The sequence below is a fragment of the Grus americana genome, chromosome 25 (assembly GCF_028858705.1).
Source record: "Grus americana isolate bGruAme1 chromosome 25, bGruAme1.mat, whole genome shotgun sequence".
Classification (NCBI taxonomy): Eukaryota; Metazoa; Chordata; class Aves; order Gruiformes; family Gruidae; genus Grus; species Grus americana.
In genome coordinates this window covers 3,786,318-3,807,067 of record NC_072876.1, presented here as the reverse complement: position 1 = coordinate 3,807,067, position 20,750 = coordinate 3,786,318, and the positions used below count along the sequence as shown (strand labels likewise).

At 44.5% G+C, this 20,750-nt stretch overlaps 1 protein-coding gene across 7 annotated transcripts in view; it reads right to left on the bottom strand.

Moving 5' to 3' along the window:
- The window catches only part of KCND3 (potassium voltage-gated channel subfamily D member 3), a 124,426-nt gene that overhangs the window by 13,478 nt on the left and 90,198 nt on the right, over nt 1-20,750 (bottom strand). For all 7 annotated transcript variants that reach the window (XR_008574135.1, XM_054803534.1, XM_054803538.1 and 4 more), the window contains exons 3-4: nt 15,749-15,911; nt 242-343 (exon numbers count right to left, since the gene is read on the bottom strand). Coding sequence is in view for 6 of the 7 variants with exons in the window: in XM_054803534.1 (XP_054659509.1) it covers nt 242-343; nt 15,749-15,911 (265 nt within the window). In the remaining variant the exon portion in view is untranslated. The remainder of the gene's footprint in view (nt 1-241; nt 344-15,748; nt 15,912-20,750) is intronic.

The following is a 20,750-nucleotide window of genomic DNA, read 5'->3' as shown; positions in this document are numbered from 1 at the left end:
CTGAAGGAGGAACCCAAGGAAGCTTCTTCCTCCCATCCAGTCTTGCAGCTGGATTCCAGCTGCCCATCCACATGGCACATACAGTACACGGGAGCCTAATTATAGCATAACACCATGCTGCCACACTGAATAACGAGCAATTAGGTGGCAACGGGGAGAGAAAGGGAGGGAGCCCAGGGAGAGGAGTGGGGATAGGGAGCGTCTCAGACTCTGCGGAAGGAGATACTGTCTCTGCACTCACCGTCAGCTCGAGGGCTTCGTTCAGGAGACCGTTGCGCTTGCTGTGAAGGTAAGCGTTGGAGCTGCCTGTTTTGGCCACTCGAATCCTCGCAAGCCGGGCTTTCTGTGAAGAAAGCAAACAAGCCGACGTTATACCTGGGCACACCGAGGGATTTGGCCTGTGCTGGCAATACCGGGAGGAAGGAAGTTGCAGGTTCTCGCTCTACCTGAAAAAGCCTGGGGTGCAATACAAGGGGTGTGCAGACAGGAGAAGGTGCTGTTGAGAACAGCTAGCGCAGGTCCGTCTCCAGGAGTCAGACAGGCACACGTGTCTGAAGAACATAATCTGCCACAGAGCATTAATAGCCTTTCCAGAGACAAGAGGTGGGGTTCTGCAGATTTGTTGATCCTTTCAAAAGTTAATAGTCATTTTTTGCGGTGAGATGCACAGCAACTAGAGTCACTTGTCTTGGGCATGTTCCTGGCATAGGGTGGCTGCGTGTGATCTAGCAGCGTGCGCGTGCTCTGCACGCGTGTTGCTTTCATGGCTCGCCTTCTCTCTAACGTGCTTGGTTGTTTAATCCTCTCTTTACCTTTCAGCTCTGTGCTCTGCCATCTGCGGGGTCACCCGCTCTGCTTGCGCAGCAGCTAGCATGGTGACACCCGGGCCTCAGCGGTGGTGGGCTGTCCTCTGCAGCGGCAGTGCTAGCTTAACTTTGGTGTCTGATAACTCTGTCCAAAAATACGGATTTTTTGACAAACTGACAGAAATCACTCTGCAACAACACAGACATCCAACCGTTCTCATTTTTGTGTATCCCTGACCTTCTTGACCCTCAGGGGGACAAATTTGGTGATAAAAAGCAGTCCAGAATAAAGCAAACAAGAAAATGAGGCCCTATTCCTTTCTGATCACACAGTTTTTAGCATTTCAGTTTTTCTTCTCAATTGTTGCCTGCTTCTCTGTCAAGTGCTGATTTGCCTTTTTCTTTTCTACTGTTAATTTATGACTCAAACACCATTAAAAGTAAATACATGAAATAGCTGTGGTTATTAAAAAATAATTACATTGTGCTGTAGTTTAAAATGCTGCATAATCTTTTAAATAACATGGAACTCGTGATTTTCCTTTCTAATTAGAGGTGCTAATGGGTATACGCTGTAGGAAGAGTAAAGCCAAGAGGCAAATATCTGCAGTGGGTCCGGAGAGTGTAATAATTCCAGGAGCTTTATTACCGTACACACGTGAGTGACTCTGGCCCTCAATATTTGAAAGATTTGTTTAACCTTAAGAGCTTCTGCTTAAGCAGACAATTTCTCAGGCAAAGACATGTACAGGATACTAGTTTGCAGCTTTAATTAGGTGACACAGACTATGACCAGTCTGAAAAATAGGTCTGCTGCTTTGACACCCCAAAATGGGAACATCCAAAATTGACTTTCTTTTCTATACTTCATCGAGATTTCATTGTCCCATTTTAACGTTAAGACTGCAAGTCAGTATACGAGAGTGAAATCTCTGATGAAACTTCCTCTGTACCGGGGCCGAGGTATCTCATAGGGCTATCTGGTCATGAGCTCTATTTCCAAGACGTAGACCGAGGACACAACAAGAAAATGAAATTGGACCTTCAGTTGTTCTGAAGGCTTTCCCAAACTGCTGTGCTGCTCTCGGCCCCGAGTAGGACTGGCCTGGGACTGTAATCCGGAACAAAAACCACAGAGGCTACTACTGCCAAATGTGAGTTAGGGGAGAGAGCAGGGGTAAGGGATATTCCATTTTCCAGTTACGTGGCATTGTTTCTCTGTTCCTGTTAATTACATTTCCATTGCATTATTTTTTCCATTTGCAACTATATGGCTTTATGTCTTTATTCCTCACGTTCTGCAATGATCTTATCTCGTCCGTAACCGGGACTGGATGGTGGCCCCAGTGATGGTCTTGACAGTGAGGCTCTGATGGCAACCCCAGAAGACTTCCATTTCCTTTCTGTGCTGGACAAAATATCAGTTCCTTTGCTGCAGGAATTACGAGCCCCCAACTCACCTCACCTATAGCAGGAAAGGTTTCATCCTATCTTTGGTTCAGTCAGTTGTTCAAGTGGATTCAGTCCTAGGCTCTTGTAAAGAACATTATTCCCTTTGCCTCCAGGCTAGCAGGGGATCAAATATTAATAGCTGTACTCCATGTGGACTGGAGATGGTTCGTTTCTGAGGTCTGTTCTCTTTTCTTCTTTGAAACAGGGCCACTAGCTATCTAAATAATTAAGCCCCATAGCTTTTGTAGTTTAGAACAGACGTTGTTATTTTAAAAAATGTCAGTGGGGCAGGACAGAAGTTAATCCTATTGTCCTTACACAAAAGACTTTCTAGGATAGTCACATCGCCTAACTCTGTGCCCCCATCATGATTAAATTTGGTAGATATCTTGATTAACTCAGCTAGAGAAGTTAATTAAAATTGGTGCCTAAAATTGGTTTGGCCCTCCAGACAGTTTCCTGCGTTGGACTAGAAACAACTCTAAAAGCATAGTTCATGTTTTTTACGTGAAAGTCTGTGTAAATGCGCATTATTTGAAAAGTATATCTATCAAGTGACACAAGCTCTACGGGATATTTAGGTACATGTTGTACGTTTATGTGAGATGCAGTACTTTGACCACGCCTGATGGTAACAATGAGTTTAAGTGGGTTTTTTGGGGGGAAAGCAGTCTTCTGCATCTTATCCCATGGATGTGACGGACTAAAGGTCATCAGGGCCAGGCCCGAGATGGCTGTTACTGAATGTAACCCCTGCACGGAGAGACTAAAAAAGGAAAAGAAAACGGCACACTGTGTCTGCATGTGGAGTGGTAAGAGGAGTTGCTAGGAAACCACAGGATCTCAAAATGCATATGACCTAATCTGGAAGATCATTTATATGATGAAAATAATAATACTAATGACAGCCACTTACAGGTTAGAATGATTAATTTGGTTATCTTGGAGCCCACGTGTTTCTGAGAGCAGGACGGAAGGCAGGTCTCAAGAACTTCTGGCTCCTTACTGCTTTTTAAGAAACTGGGGACTCGGAATAAGCAGGAAGGGGACTGAAGCCCTGTACTCACTCATGGAGCGCTGAGGTATGGTGGAGAGGACAATGTAAGTGGCTGTCAGCATCCTGGGTAACCACGTTTCCCAAAGGGGCTGACAAAGGAGGAAGAATAGCCTGTCTTCATCTTCTAGCTGCTTCGGAGAAGTGCAAGGAGCAGGAGTTGCTGGCTAGGAAAAATGCTTACCAGATGGCAGGCCCAGGAAACAGCTAATTATTATTTATTAATGATTTTCATCTAGTTCTTATGGAGATAATGTTCACCCTTGATTTATGTGATATAATAAACTATTAAGTTACAGCCTATGACATAATTTCACATTTGCCAGACATCTTCAGCTTTCCAGATCTTCTGTACTTGAGCAAGGAGATGACTGGAGTACACGTATATCAGGTAGTCTGTGTACAGGTCCTATGGCCACTCCTCCCTCTTTGGACTGGAGCTGTTATTAGCTCCAGTTATTATCCCTCACAGAATGGCTGAGGTCAGAAGGGACCCCGGGAGGTCATCTGGTCCAACCCTCTGCTCAAGCAGGGCCACTTAGACCAGTTGCCCATGACTGTGTCCAGGTGGCTTTTGAATATCTCCAAGGATGGAAACTCCACAACCTTCCCAGGCAACCTGTGCCAGTGCTCGGTCACCCTCAGAGTGAAAAAGCGTTTCCTGATGTACGGACGGAGCCTCCTGTGTTTCAGTCTGTGCCCATCACCTCTGATCCCGTCACCGGGCACTGCTGGCAAGAGCCTGGCTGAGTCCTCTTTGCACCCTCCCTCCAGGTATTTGTATACATCAATAACATCCCTCAAACCTTCTCTTCAGGCTGAACAGTCCCAGCTCTCTCGGCCTTTTCTTGTATGAGAGATGCTCCACTCCATATCTAACTTGATCTGCTAAAACCACACTAACAGCATTCCTGGCAGCAAATGCAGCTACACTAGGTAATTAGCAGTGCTTCACACTTTTCCTCCTAAACAATTAGTAGTTTGAATAGGAGTAGAACTGTTGCTGACTGCTGCGGTGAGTCCAGTGGTGCAATAGGTGTACACCACTTTTCAGACTGAAATGAAGCTGTTCTCAAAAGTAATCAACAGAATACTTTTGATCTGTTTTTTATTTCCAAGGTGCAATATCACAGTCATTCAGTAAGTGCATGATTTTCCTGCATTTGTCTGCGTCTGGTGCTAGTTTGGGTTTGAACTTAAATTCTAGATGGAAAGAACACGGTCGATTTTAGGATATGGAGAAGATAACAGATTGTACAGTTAAACAGAGGTTTCTGCGGACTTAACAACAGAGCTTAGAGTATGGAATGACAAAAAGTATTTTCTTGTAGTTATGTTCTCACCTTCCCAAAATGATCTGGTCTGTGGTACCTTTGACTAATTTTAGCATGAAATGCAGAAAGAAATTCAGCAAAGACTTGAATTTGTACTTCCGAGTGGGAACTCGGTGCACATATGTAACTTGGAATGGATGAAACCTTCATCTGGTGGAAAATCGCTTAGCTCCCTGGCCTGTTGTGGTAGTTCTTCCTTGCCAAGCAGAAAAGGGAAAATGCTTCATTTTTGAAAAAGCATTCAAAACTAATAGAGTAGACAAATAAATCTACTGTCTGTGGGGTGCTTTTCTCAATGTAATCAGGCAACGCTGATCATCTGTCCTACTTATGGCTCTGGGAAGCTGATACGCCATCTTTAACAAAGCCTGGAAACAGGCTGGACTGCCAAATTAAGACTCGGGGTTATTACATGTGTTTGAACACCGAGTGAGATAATGGCTGTTTAAAAAGCAAATGGCCCATATAATAAGTACTAGTTGTTATTCTGCTAGCCATCGTTCCATCTGGCTATTGTGCTGGGCAGGCAGCGGAGTTACAGCAGTGTTAGAAAAGTTAGTTTCTGCAGATCATTTTTCTGTCATTTTAACCTGTTTTTTCCTAAGAAACAAAGTATGCATGTTTGGGCTTTCTTTCCTCTCAAATCTTTACATTGAACAGCTTTTGAGCCAAGTTTAAATAATCTGTCATTTTTGCTTTGGGGGAGATGTTGTAGAGCTGCATATGGAAATTAGATAGTGTAGAACTCATTATATTCCTATATAATTTGATAGAACCACTTACAGTCAGACCTTGATCTTATTTTGGGCCTCTTCATTACTTTCCAGAGATGAAAGATTCCCCTCCCCTCCTCTGTGGCTCTCCTTTTAATCCTACCTTACCCTTGGCACCATTAAAGCAACAGAACATCATTTCAAATGCGCTATATCGTTTAATCTTTTCCAACACTGAAGAACATGATGTTCGATCTATTTATAGAACAATGCACAGAATATGGAGTTTAATGGATCTCGACTTCTCTACTAGTCATAGACATCCTGGCTGATTAAACACAGAACTTTGAAAAAAGTGTCGTAATATGCAAAACTTGCAGACAAATGCAGGACAGTCAGGAAGCCCTTGGAGCACTGAGACCAGTCCCCTCCTATTGCAAACTTCCTTTCGTACGTTTTCATCTTGAACTTAACAAGCTCTGGCTTAAGCTTAGTGATGCTCTAACTCCTACTGGGTGTTTATTTTAGAACTTCATTTTTCTATTTAGAACATTTCTTCTGATTTCCTGCCTGCATGTATTTGTTGCCAATTTTATCCAGTTGGCATTGTATTGATGCTTTCTTTTTACACAGACCATTGCCTTTCTGGTATTTGCTGCATTCTCCAGGAAAGAATAGGATAAACTTCATTTTTTGTAGAGTTTGACAATTCTTGCTTTTTTCCTTTGCTTTACATTTGAGTAGTAAGCTTTTTTTGGAGGCCATTTCATATTTTTATCCTCTGTAGACGCCCTGCTTATTTCTAACACTTTTTTTTTTTTAAGTTATCCATCCACCCAGTAAGGTTTACAGTCAGACCTTGTTCTCTATAAGAACTGACCTTATGGACAGTTGTTCCTTGATTGAAATATAGGTTATACATAGTTATTGCACCTTGGCTGAAATTCAAAGCTTCCTCTAGAGGTTCCTATCCTGCTACTCCAGCTGACTGACAAAGCTTGCTCTCATCGCCTCTTAAGTTTGCCTCTTAAAATAGTAATAAAAGAAATTCCTACGTACCCTTTTTTGTATTCTTAATGCTGTGATAGATTTTAGAACTTGGGTCAAAATCGTGCCAGGGATGTGTGGTCAAAGAGGTGCTGTACCAATTGTAGAGGGAATCTGGTATAGTTTGTTAGAGTTAGAAGTGAAGTATTCTGGGGTGTAAATTAGGGTGTCAGAATTTGTCTACAAATGTATTACTTGATAAACATCTCAAGAAAATAGCCTCCTGTTTTTCTGCATCATTAATTGAGAGGTTGCTGTTCTCCATTATCCTAAAATAAGGTTCTGTGTTTCACTGAAAGCGAAGTGTGATGAGCATCTGTCTGCCTGTGATTTATCTGTCTGTCTGCGCTTCCAGATTTCACTTCTATAACATCTTTCACACAGCTCACACCCCTAATTAATAGCTATAAAGAATTCAGGGGATGGAGAAATTAACAGAATTTGATCTAGTGTCACATGCTGACTTACTAGACCTGATATATGAACACTAATTAATGGTGTGGAGGCCTGGGATGAGCTACAGAAAATGAAGGTAATTGCTTCACACAGTGCTGCTCACACCTTCCCCAGGGAGATGGTGAAAACATGGGAGGGGGAATGGGGATGACGACCACGCAACTTCTGCATGAAACTCAGGAAAAACTAAACAAATTTGTAGAACTCGTGCCTTTCATTCTCCCTCGTGGAACAAAGCCCATGGGGAAGAGATGATGGTGGGACTGTTTTCCTGCCTCGTTGCGTGCTCGCTGGCAGCTGGATTACGTGTGGTCTCCGACAGGCAGGTACCCACCGGCAGCAAGGGGAGTGAACGGGGTTCAGTGCGAGTGTGGGCAATGGTGCTGCTGGCGGGGCAGGGCCAGGAGCTGTGCGTGCTTCGTCCCGCTTCTCTGTGCTACGAGCTTTCACCATGAATTGAGAGAAGCGTTGCTTGGTGAAGAACCAAATTGCTCAGAAGTCATCAGATGACAATAAAGTCACTGTGCAGTGCAATTAGCTTTCTTACTGAAGTTGTTACTCTTGCCCCTGGAGTCTCTCAGGACAAAACTCTTGCATTAGGCTTCTGGGGGGGAAAAAAAAATCCATCACATACCCATCCCATGGTCCTGCTTGGTAAACGAAGGCTCTTAGAAGATCGTGTGTCTCCGCTCACGTCCTTACACTGACAGGCACAGCACGTTGGCTGCGTGCCGTGGTTCGGCAGATGCGGCGGGAGAAGCCTGCCTGGCGTGATGTCCCGGGTCCCGGTTCGTCAGCAGAAAGCTGCCGAGTCGTCATGGCTACGCGCTGCTCTGGCCCTTGTTTGTGCATTCCAGCATCGCTTCGCTCTCCCTGCTAGAATGGCTCCTAATTGTCCTGACTCAATCGCTAACGAAGCTGATGCTTCATATGTGGACAGAAACGCACTGGCGCCTGGGTACCGGAGCTTGTGGACAATGTGTAGAATTGCTCTCTATTATTGTATTTGTTCGGAGTTAATGCTGAGTTCGGTCTGAATGGCTGCACTTACATGGGGAACAGGTGGCTGAATTGCTGTCAGGCAGCGGTCTGCATAGTAAACAGAAGAGTTCTGTACTGTGACAAAGAGCAGAAATGAGGAACTATTTCCTATAGAGCAATTTGTCTGGTGAATTGAACTGCTTTTTCTTCCTGCACAGTATTCACAGGCAGACTGTGATTGCCCCATATAGATATATTTATTTTTTTTCAAATTATCTGTAAGTTTTATGCATGCTCTTGCCTGCTCATGAACCGTTCTCCGCCAGTATTTACTGTTGCTCTGCTTGCTCTCCGTGACTGGTCAGGAAAGCATGTGCTGTCATTTCTGCTGCCTTGTTTGGTGAGTCAGCAATAACTGCTAGTGCAAAAGCTCAGATAGATGCATTTAAAATTCTGGGTATGAATTGTATTACCATAAAACGGTTTCACTTTATAACCTCGTACATGTATGTGAAGTAACTCTGCAAGGAGCCACCGAGCTAGGGAAAGAAATGGATTTTTATGCGTGGAAAAAAACCCTGAGTCAGAGAGGGAAGTACGGAAGGGCGATGCTGCTGCAGCATCAGAGTTTGTCAAAACAGTGAGCCTGGCTGTAGTGGGGAGGCAAAAGAGGACGGCAGGCTCCTGTTCAGGCCCAGAGAGGGCCTGCTGCGTGCTGGTTCGGAGCCCGATGTGATGCTGAAGTCATCAGCAGTTGCTGTTTGATGGGATTTTCATGACCTTGGAACAACAGAGGCTTGTTCTGAGTCAGACTTTGCAGACCAGTGCTGCTGGGTGGAGTGGGAGGAATGGGGTAATGAGATTCTAGGGCTTCTCAAGTTGGGCTGTGTAAGACATCTGGCAGTGTGTAAGCAGGGAAATTCTGCAGTGGCCCTTGAGAGATGTGCTGGTAGACTGCAGTGTTCCCATCTATCTGACATCCGTGATCGGACACCCGTACTGCCATCCCAGCACAACACGTATCAGTGACAAACCTTGTTCTTCATCTGCATATCGCTGTCATGGTACAAATTAGTAACTGCAATAAGCTTTACTGCCATTTACACCCACTTTTAGTTATGTTTTCTCCTGATCCAGTGGATGTATCTGTATCCATTAATCTAGACCGTATATTGCAGTTGGCGCAGGGGTGTTCAAGCCAGACTCAGTACGTAGGCTGGGACCTGCATGGGAGCTAAACTGCACCCAGCTCACTCGATTCTGCATTACTTAGGCAGAGTGGTAAAATAACTAATTAATGAAGGTAACAGCAAAGAATCTGATCACTAGAACCCAGTTCCAAAGTAGGGCAGGGCTTCCCAGCGTTTTTTGGCTGAATGTTTTGCACGCGGGTCTCCTTGACAAGGCGATTTCAGCTTGTGTTTATTTAGACATCTGGGATGAAGTGGGCAACATCAGCCATTACAAATCCTACCAACTGTGCTACATAATGGAGCCATCTGGACCGAGGCAGCCATGCACAACCCAGACTTCCAACAGCGGAAAGGGGACACCCTCTTGCTGAGATGACCGAGGAGAGACCCTAAGGATGGATTAGTCGGGTTCTTACGCATTGCAGGCTGTTATCTGGGGGTGACCGAGACATGACGTGAAAGGCTTCAAGGCATGAAACCAATGTAGAGTGGCTCCTGGATGTGTGTGGAAGTAACTTCAGCTGGGCATTGGGCCACTATTGGCAACAGGCGTAAATATTTAGATGTATGGTCTTGCTTTGGAGGCTGAACCTGTAAGCTCTAGCTCAGTGATTTCAGTCCTTCCTTTCAGAGGGGACATCTAGCTGTCTTACACAATTTGGGATCCAGGGAATTTGAACTAGCTGAACTGATGGAAAATGCCATTTTGCTTTCCTGGATGATACGAAAGAAAAGAGGAAGTATTCCTGGTTGGTTTATTTCCTTAGGGTTTTTTTGTTTTGGTTTGGTTTTTTTTTTTCCTCCCCTGAACTATATTAGGGGATGTGACAAATGGGAAGCAGAGGAGGAAGAGAAAGAGGTACCTACTGCAGCAAACATGAAATTTTTTTTTTTTTTTAAAAATAAAATTAAAAAACCCCTTTTTTTCCCCCTGTCAAAAACTGTTAAATATCAACAACAACAAAAACATATTCCACACAGATTCATTGTGGTTGAAAAAAACCCATGTTTTTTAAATGTCAGCCAGCTCCAGTTATAACCTTATTGTTTCTCTCTCTCCTTAAGTTCCCAACCCCATCCCCTGCTGGGATCTGAGTCATGTTCTGTCGCTGAGCTCTCCTTAGACAGCTCACAGCTTTGCTCGAGTCGCTTTTTCTGGCCGTTCTGTTCCACACTCTGAAGTTCACTAACCCACCTCCAAAATTTAGGGTGTCAGCTGCAAAACAGAACATTTCAAAGCTGACTCCCCTGCTCTGTAGCAAATCAATTATTATAATGGCCTCATTATTGACAGGTGTGTGGGCCGTCTTTCTCATGGGTACGATGATGACATAAATCGGTATTAAGCATTCTCTTCATCACCGTCTTCTCTCTTCATCCGCTCTGCTGACTGCAGTCCTGTTTGCCGTGCCTCTGGGAGTGACGGCTGGGTCTGGAACAGGCTGTTTCTAACGTGCCTCTTACGGAACAACCAGAAAGACGTTTGTGTCCTTACTCTTCCTTCCTTTTGGCTTAAGCCCCTTTTGAGCATCTCCATAGTTACCTCTCCATCAGTCTGCAGAGTCATAGCTGCCTGTGTGCAACCATCTCACGAGTAGCGCTCGCTGTCAGGAATAACCTTCCTCCATCTACTTCCTCTCATCGACTTCCATCTGAAAAGAGACGGCTTCTTCCTCGCCCCTTCCTTCCTTTCTTCTGCTGATATTGGCTCTGTGATTGAATGCTTTAATTCATCCACCAGGCAACATGTCCACTTCTCTGCTTCACCTAATTTATACCACCTACTCTTTGACAGCCTGCGTTACAGTTTTCACTTCTCTATTATAGTTTTATGTGAGAGCGGCTCTGCAAAATGATTTTGTCCTGGGTAGTCCTTTCCTTGCCTAAATCTGGGTGTTTGGTTCTTTCCTGGAAACTTACAGCCTCGAGGATGAAATGAGAAGTCTGTTTCAAGGATTTTGCAGTACCTTGCTTGTTCTCATAGAGTCAAAGGCCACCAGATAATAAATGAAATGGACTGAACAGGCTAAGAAGCTGTAGTCCTCAAAAGCATATTTACTGCAGACCTGAAACCAAGCACTGCGATTACTCAAGTTTTTTATTTGTAGATGGCAGTTTCAGTTTAGCCCCTGTGAAATGCACCACTAAACCCATGCTAATCCCTCTGAGATTATCAGCCATTTCAGTATCCTGGCTCGTTTTGCAAATCTGACCATTAAATGATAAATGCACTTTAAACAGGGTTTTTTTCTTCACAGCATCTGAGCATTTACGTTTCTCCCTCCCCTGTTGTGCAAACGTGAGGAGGCACACGTCATTGTGCAAGAGGCCCCTTTCCGAACGTCTGTTTTCCCCCAAACTGAGATGATCTAGAACAGTTCAGTTGGGTAAATTTTAGCCCTGAGGAGGCTGGTCTACAGACCGGTTTGCTTTAGGCTGTTGTAGCTACTTCCAGACGTTTCAGCTGCCACTCTAGTTCCATGTGCCTTCTGAGGCTGTTCAAAACTGCTTTAAATCTGCTTTTGAGGCCTTAGCGTCTTCATCGGCATGTATGTTCACGTGTGCAGGGAGCTGGGGCTCCCAACCACGCAGGCTTACCCTGTAATGCTCTGTTGCCCTTGTTACAGTATTTTTCTCTGTCTTACTATTTTTTTTCTTACTGAAAAGCTGCTATTGCACGTTGCTGTCTGTCAGTCACTGGCCCACCTGAGCAGACTCACGTTTCTGAGAGCTCCTGTGCAGTTTATTGCCAACTCCTGTTTCCCAAGGGAAAGGGACGTTGGAGCCGATGGGGTCGTACTGCTCTGATTAGTCGGACTGGATTGGAGCCGTTTGGGGAGATACTGAAGGCATCTCTAGTTGTCTTTTCTGAAGCATCATTCCAGGAACAAGAACGCCCAAAAGAGCACACTCACGTTGCTGCACTTGGCACAATCTTTCCAGCTGAGGGACCCGAGTTGGTTATTCTAAAGCTGGACAAAGACAAGAGTCATTGGACCTGGGAGATTAAGGACCAACAAAGGCTCAAATAACTCTTTGAAAAACACCTTTCTAGAATTGTTTTCACTAAGAGGTCTAGTGTTTTCTTCTCCTCCTTCTTCCTTTTTTTTTCTTGCTGTTTGTGCAAAGACAGGGCCTTTGATTTTAGTATCGGCTCTCCTCTTGAGGACATGGGATTACATTTGCCTGTCAGCAGCTAGAGTTTACTCAAGAAGGATCATTCCTGCAGGATTTTTGACCAGTCTCTGAGTCCAGCAGTCTACAACGTTCCTGCAAACCTTGGGAGTGCGATCTGCGGTTCTGGGGTCTTTGCTGCACTAAGCTCAAAGGCTGCATCTATTCCTTTCAGTACCGTGTTATCTGGCAGTCTTTCAGCCGTGCATTTCTCTACTGCCCTGCTCCGGTGGGAATAGCTGTGGCTTGGGGCTGTATTCGCTAAACCATGAACTGCTTCACTTTTTTTCTACTGCTGCTAAAGGAGCAGCATTTCAGTAGCTGTTGGTAGCTGCCTCTGCTTTCTCTTTCTAGGGTTGAAAAGTGGGAGGTGTAGTCCTTCACACCAGCACCAGATACTTGTCGTCGTCTTCACATTGCATCCATGCTGCAAACTGAAAGCAGCGAGAGAGACTCCACCATTACCTGAATTACAAAGTCATTCTATTGTCAAGCCTTTTAAGTGTCAAATTCTCTTTTAAAATCAGAGGCTGTGACATTCGCTGGAGAACAGCATTGTTTCAAAGTCAGGAAGGTCTATTCTTAGCACATCAGTCAAAAAGGAAAAAAAAAAGTCTTTGGGGGAAAAAAAAAACAATTTTACCAAAATGAACCTTGTCAGAAATGATCAATTCCTCTTCCATTCAGATTGACCCGGTCCTTGCTGCATGCCAGAGGACAAAATTTGATGACACAGCACAATAAATTAAGTTTGCCAGATCTCCTTGTAATTAATTCTCTTGCAGTGCAGGTTTGGCAAAGAATAATTTATCTTCAAGGTGATTAAATCACTGGTAGTTTGGTTTTGGGGTGGTGGTTTTTTTTTTTTTTTCTTTTTTAAGGAACATTTCCCCTTAGTTAGTTGAAGAATAGATGCTGATGAGTAACAGCCACCTCCCGATATTTTATTCATTCTATTTAAATACCTCTTCCTGCTAGACCAGAGCCTCCTCAACAGTTAGGAGACAAAGTTAAGAGTGAGCACGTTATAACCCAGAGGGACGTTGGGGCTGTGCTGCGTTCTCCTGGTTTCTGGAGCGCAACCCCTCAGAAGCCCCACTGCGCTGCAGAGCCCAGGTTTGCTCACGCCTCGACCTTCCAATCTGGTAATGTCACAGCCAGCCAATCTGACACCCCTACAGTACTTCTGCCTTTCTTATTTCTCACTGGAAAACTTCAGCCTGAGTTCATAAACAATAAATATTGTCTATAATGTACAAGTAGTTTCAAGATTAGGTTATAATAGTTACGATTCTTGAACTAAATAGTAGAAATACTTGAGAAGAAGTTCTAATACATACCCTACAAATTATTTACTCTTCAATTAAAAGAGAAAAATCATTTATTTGGCACACTAGAAACTTAAGAAAGACGTCTGTGTTATTTCGTCAAAGCTGTGTCCTCTAAACTCTGCTTATCAGGTGCTGCTGCTGCTGGGCTCTTGGTATTCAAGGACTGCGAGAGTGCAAAGAGCTTTTTCCAACCTTCTTGAAAAAGCCATGCAAATGTCTTTGTATCTTTAATTAGATGGGGATGGAGTTTTACCTATCGCTAGAACTTTCCTATTCCTGACGAAGGGATTCGGCTCACTGGAGGATGATGCTGGAACAAGTGTGCTATCAAAGCAGATTCTTAACGTCCCCGTGGACGTCCTGACCATCTCCAGAGAGACTGTCGTTAATGTGCTTCTGTCTCTTTCGTTCTCTTTAGTATTCATGCGGTGATGATCATGTGAAAATTACTCACACTTCTGACTTGAGAAAACTTTCTTAGCCCAGAAATTCATCCAATATCAAGGGAATTAGAAATTCAAATGGGGGGAAATTATACACTGTGTGTGTCAATACAGCAAACCTCATAAAAGCTGCAATCAATCATATTGGCATCAAAGGTGGTGGCACATTTCTTTGTCACCAAGGGGATCACAGTCCAACAAATAAAGGAGAAGGTGAATCAGAACAAGAGCTCCGGTATGCTGCCTGGCGAGAGGGACAGCCTCATCTGAAAGCGCAGACCGGGAGTCAGTCCTGGAGCTTCTTTGTGCTGTGATCCATGGTTATGCACAAATCTTGTCCGTTTATTTGTCTTGCCTATTTATCTGCTGCCTAGACTGTACTGTAAAGCAGGTCCTGTCTGTGTGCGTGTGCCATTTCAGTAGAACAAGTGCTTTCTCTCACAGTCCTCAATTATTTAAATGGGCTATTGCACACTGTCCCCTTAACAAGCCTCTCTGCGAGCACTCCAGTCCTTCCTGCGCATTGCCACCGAGCATGTTCCTGTTGCAAGTTAAATCCAGATACCTTATGCCTGGGTGTAGCCCCATGTTAGGCAACCCACTCTGCAAATCACTGAACTTCATTAAATGGATGTAACGATCCATACCGGTTTCCCACTGTCCAGCTGCTGACTGAACAGTGTGTGGTGGTACAGAGTGGACTTTCATTATGATATCTTTAGGGGTTTTTTTGTCTGTATTATGTTGTATGACTAACCAGATAAACAACTCTCCCTCAAAAATGCCTCCCAAAATTGCTGCAGCTTGATGTTTCACGTGTACAATGCCAAACCTAATGCAGGTATGTATAAAACCCAGCAGTGACCTATGGAGACTGCAGCTCATTCCTGCATGATTCTCTCCCTCTCTCCGCTACTCTCCTGATGTGTTTTGACTGCCAAATTTTGTGGTTTTGTAGGTCTTGCATTTCAGCTCTCTGCTGTCAGCTCCCTGAGATGCAAGAAGTAGGCACGGCCCAGATGCTTGCCTGAAGCAGAAATAGCACATCTTTCTACTACTATTCTCCATCAGGTCCCTTGAGTCTTGAATTGCTGGCAGACAGCGTTCCACAGGGAGAAAAAAACCCCAGACCTTTAGTTTGCAGTTGTAAAAACCCGATTCTGGTTTTGGTGTAATTTAGCAGACTGAAATAGAGATACGGTAAACCTGTTAGACTTTCTTTGTGAATCAGTAAGCTTATACTGGTACAAACTGTTCAGATTTTAGAATATTTAGTAATCCCCTCACGTTTCCAGGGGCTTTTGTGTATCCCCAGTGTTTTGTCTGTGTTACAGTCTGCAGCTTCCAGGGGTAACGTGTACTGCTAAGTGTATGTTTCTGGATGGGTGTTTTCAAACCTCCAGAGACAACAGGAACCAAGCAGCCAGAAAGATAAACAGCTCCTGTTCACGATTTAAGGGTTTATGACTATATATATACATTTATTTCAGACTGGTGTGTAGCAATAAAAGCCCTGTTGCTTCCAGTCTTTAAAGATAGGCCAGTACGCCGTGCGTGCTGTGAACTAGCTTACCTATAACTAGGTAGTTATCGGTGCGCATGAAGGTAAGTCCACGCGGGTGTAGGTGGAGGGTTGGGTGCGTGCGGGATGCCCTCTGCAATGCTCAGAATTGTCCCCGGTGTGTCCGAGCCCCGTGGTGACAAGCAGGGGCTGAGATTTCCCGGCAGCTGCTGAGCCCTTGGCGGCCACGCGGGATGGCTTACCTTCTGTGCTCTCCGCTTGTCGGCTCGCTGGTTCTGGTGGTAAATTCGGCTGAAGTTGGAAACAATGACTGGAACCGGCAGAGCAATGACCAGCACTCCGCTCAGGGAGCAAATGGAGCCAAATATCTTCCCAGCAATTGTCTTGGGCACCATGTCACCATAACTAGAGGGGGGGAAAAAAAAAAAGGAAGCCCCTTCTTCAGACAAGTGCAACGGCACCAAAAGCCTTTTCAGGTTTCCTGAGCGAGCAGCAAGGTGAGTGTCCGGGTCAGACACTCAAGCTTAGAAATCCACCATGCAAGCGCCAGTTCGTGTGGTGCTGTCATCCTGGAGATGACGATTCACGCCACGCTTTGGCAATGAATTAAGCTAAACCAGAGAAAGGCACTCTTGTTCCAGAGTAGACGTGCCAGTTCAGGTAGCTGCTGAGCACGTTAAATTCACATCCTCGCTCGTTTAGTACCTACCTCTCCATGTAGATGAGCTCCAACAAACTTAAAACTGTATGTCTGCTTGTGAGCAGGTTCATATGTTTTCATTCCCTTGTATCCAGGTGCAAATGAGGACCGATTTACACTCTGGTTTCAAAACCCAGCAGTTTCCTTGCCATCTACACAGTCAGAAATTTGGGGTTCATTCAAAGTCTGGATTCAGTAATGGGCGAATTGTCAGGAATATGAGACTAGCTGAAAAATTATTCAATCCTCTGCACTGGGTTTGACCCAGCAATCTTCATTAGCAATTGTAATTCGTACGTTAAATAATACCAGCAGAATCTGAGTTGGAATAATCCATTTTACACAGATGGAAGATGATGCTGGTTTAGGTTCTGTGGATTCCACGCAACAGAAATCACTACTCTGTTGAGTGTTTATTTGCTGTTTGTGCTTTTACTTTGCACATTGTAGAACCTTTCTGCAGCAGTTCTACACTTTAGTTCTATACCCTCCTGCAGTTTGCCCTCTACAAGTGATTTCACCGCTTTCTTCTGCAAATGGTTGATAGGCAAATAAAAACCCATCCAGACAGCTGGATGTGGATTGCAGTGTGTTCTGATCATGTACCAAAGAGCTCATTTGTAGCTAATGCCCCTGGAGTATGATAGGAACATGATTAGCACAGCCACTGACTGAATTTACAGTGAGCCGTTTATTACATGCTTGTGTGCAAACATATATTAATATCAATATTCATTGAAGTAATTTTCATCTGGAGGAAAGGGAAAAGCAAGCAGCCAAATAACAACAGATTTTTAAAAAAAAAATCTCTGATACTGAAATGACTGTGTGCAAACCACTGGGGACAGGAATTCCCAAAGTACCTCTGACTCAGGAGGACACGCTGTACTCTGAAATCCCACTACAAGCAGGTTTATGTGACCTGCCTACAGCCTGGAGTAGAGGGGAGGTCCTAGGCAGGACCTACTGCAACCTACTGAAGTTTTGCAGTAGACAGGGAAAGGATGGTAAAACTAAAACCTTGAGTCTAAGGAAGACATCCCTTGTTTTAGGGTGCTTGACATCTGGAGAGGCCCCTAGTTGCTAGCAGATGGTGTTTGGCGTTTCCATGCTTTTCTTTGGGATGTTCTGGTGCTTGATGCAGCAAATATTGAAAAGGCAAATGACGACGCTTTGGGCAACATGGTCTAGTGGAGGGTGTCCCTGCCCGCAGCAGGGGGGTTGGAACTAGATGATCTTTAAGGTCCCTTCCAACCCAAACCATTCTATGATTCTATGATTTACTGTTGAGGCTTTATTTTTACCTTTGATGTCAGTATATGGCCAACAAAGAACTTTTATGGGAATAGAGTTGAGCTAAGAGTAATTTACATCCAAGGGGAAACCCACGTATTTCAAAGCACCTTTTTTATCAGCTGAATGTCTTTCCCCCATCCAAGAACTCATTGGTATGAAGGTCTCTGAAGAAAAGCAGAATGCATTAGACATTAACTGCTTGCTCCTGGGGGTCTCTCATGTGCTCTCCTTCTAGGATGGGTGGCGAGACAGTGTGGCCAAGCAGCTGGATAAAAGATATTGTCGCTGGGCTATCACACTCGCTTGTGTCCCAGGAAAGGCTTAGTTTCAGGCTGACAGCTTTTCTTTGACGTTTTCAGGTTTTTGGGGTTGGTTGATTGGTTGGTTTTTTGGTGTAAATGCTTCAGGCTTCACTAGCTAAGGTTTAATTATCCCAAGCAGAATCCTTTTCCTGCCTTCACCTGCATTACAACCCCTCAGAATACCTCAAATCAATAAAACCCTATTTATGTCTATTAACTTTTTAGCTGCTGCTTTATGCAAAGATAGTTTAAAAGCTCTTGCTAAGTGACAAGGTCTTCTGTCTCATTTAACACTGTTCTAAAAAAAAAAAATCTTTCTTACTTTTCTCCTGCCACCTCTTAACACAATAAGGCTGAAAATTAATCATATGCCTCAAACATGATCTCAGTGACCTGGAGCACTGAGAGAAAGCCCTTCTGTGCATTTGTAGAAAGTAGAATAATAAGTGTCTGGCTCACAGTCTGTCTTGTAGAGTTTTTTTTCTTACGTGTAGACTGAGAGTTACCTCATTACTTGGGACTTCAGAGAAAGTGCTTTAAAACCCCATCAGGAAAGATCAAACTGTCTTGGAGCACGGAGGATTTTGCTGGGGAGATGTAGAACTTCATTTGCAAAACTATTATGAGAGATGCCGCGGTGAGACGTTTTGCACTGGCTGGAACTGGCTGCACAGGAATGAGACCTAAAACTTGTAACGCTGACTTCTGGACCTACCACAGAGTTACCTGCGGAGAGAACGCTGATGGATTCGTCCCTCTGGGCTTGCATGGCACATCGTGCGCTTGCAGCCATGTTCTCTGGCCTTTGTGATGTGAGTGATACCGATGTTGGAAAGGTCCTTGCTTTTTGATCACAGTAAAACCCAGCTATGCTTCAGCAGAGCCTGGTCTAGATCCCCTCGTACTTAATGAGAAACCTCCCTTTGACTTTGACGGGGTTTGGAATGAACCTATAAAGCTGCACTCGTTCTACTCCTATATTGACATATGCAGCTACTGCAATATTAATTGCTGGAGTGACTATTTTTGTCCTGATGCTACCACGAGGTACTAATGGCCACATGGCATATTTATAAGAGATACAGTGCCAAATAATCTCAAATACTGGATTTCAGTTAGTACTAATTGGGCATTTTAAACCCAAAACTTCTTTTCCCCAGACTGGAATGAGAGAACTCAACTTTCCCATTAATTTGTTTAGTAAAAGGCAACTTGTCACCTAAAAAATTTCTTCTACAGAAAGTGCGTTTTAAGTAATTCATCAATAACCTCATTAGAGCAGCAAGAAGATAGAAGAGTTAGGTAATGATTAACATTCAGAGGGTCTAACAGGATGTTTGAGCCTCTAATAAAACAACAGGAGGCTGCAAATTCAGTAGACTTTTTTAATGTGACCTCTAGTAAATCATTTCAGCTTTTTGTACCTCAGTTCCCCATTTAGGAAATGGCAATTGGTTACTCATTCTTTGCCTGCTTGGTTAAGTAGGTGCTAGGTTCTTCAGAGCAGGAGCTGCCCCACATTCCGAACATACCCAACACCCAGCAGTGACCCCAAAGTGCTGCTGCGTTACAAATATTAGTAACGCAAGGCAGTTGTACAGAATTCTGGAGTATACACAGTCTGCACGTGGCTCCGTGCTTGTCCAGAGATAAATGCTTTGTATTGGCTAGGTCAGATGCGGAACATGCCTAGAGATAAACAGCTTTTCTATTTATTTTGCCAGGAATCCAGTTAGATGGCAACAGATTCAGCCAGTTTTCAGTTGCTGAATTCATAGCTCCGGTTCCGGGCTGTGCTAGGTGAGATACACGGGCTGCCAGACGAGCAGCGGGGCGTGCGAAGGCGTGCGACCCTTGGGAGGAGCTGCCCTTGCTGCCGCAGTCCCTTCGCCGCTCTGCGCACGGAGCGGTTCTGGAGTCTCTACACCTGCATCCCGTGTCTCAAGTGACATAGCGACGGTTTGCCCCCTTTTTCCTCCTGGTGTCCCCTCAAAGCCCCCTTTCCAACCAAGGAAATGCTGCGAACACTGAGGCTCTTACTCGCTGTACACATAACGTAAAGTTCAAGTAAAGCCTTAGATAAACCAGGGAAAAAAACAAAATAGGAAATTACTTTTAAGTGGTCGCTCTCTGGACTGGAAAAGACTGAATGCAGAATTTGAACATTTTTTTTTTTTTTTATTATTTGTACTGGGACTTGTGTCGTCTTTGACTCTAAAAGGGGTGATATGTCACTCACCCTAATTAGCAGCTATTAGCCTTGACAGTATAACGTGCTGTTGTTTTTCTCTCTGTCAGTACAGAGAATGTTACCAAACAGAGGTCACTGCTTCTGAGTTCTGGTTTTAGCGGTAGAGGTGTCTGGACGCTGCTTAGCTCCCCAGCTGGAGACAGCAATAAATAAGGTGCTGAACAGCTCATCAAATGACTCGCGCTAAAAATAGACTCTCAGCAGCATCTCTGATGATCCTGTCCCTCTGTGCAACATTCACAGCCCTAGAAATAGGGAATCATAGTCAAAAAGCTGGAAGATCCTATGGCATGGAGGCATTGGAAGGTGCTACAGCAATAACAGCTCCGTGGGGACAATGAAACAGCTTTTCAGAGGATGCTCTTTTCCAGCAGCCTTTATATGTGCTGACTTTTCAGGCGGTGCAAGGCGTGCACCTGGGGAGGGGCTTACGGTTCATAAATTACCGTTATTGCATAGCTCTTGTCTCCACGGGTTTCTCTAGCTGCAGAGGAGAGGTTTGGTCCCACCGAGCAGCGGGTCCAGCAGCGCCGGTGCAGGCTCCCGTGCCCCGGGAGGTTTGGTTAAGGTGGCAGAGCCCCCACGAGAACGTGGGGATGGCTGGCTCGGGGGTCAGCCGGTCGGAAGAGGGCTGTGCTTTTTCTAGTCGCTATGTTTAAATGGTCAAGGGACATTTCCTGCCTAGTGGTGCAAAA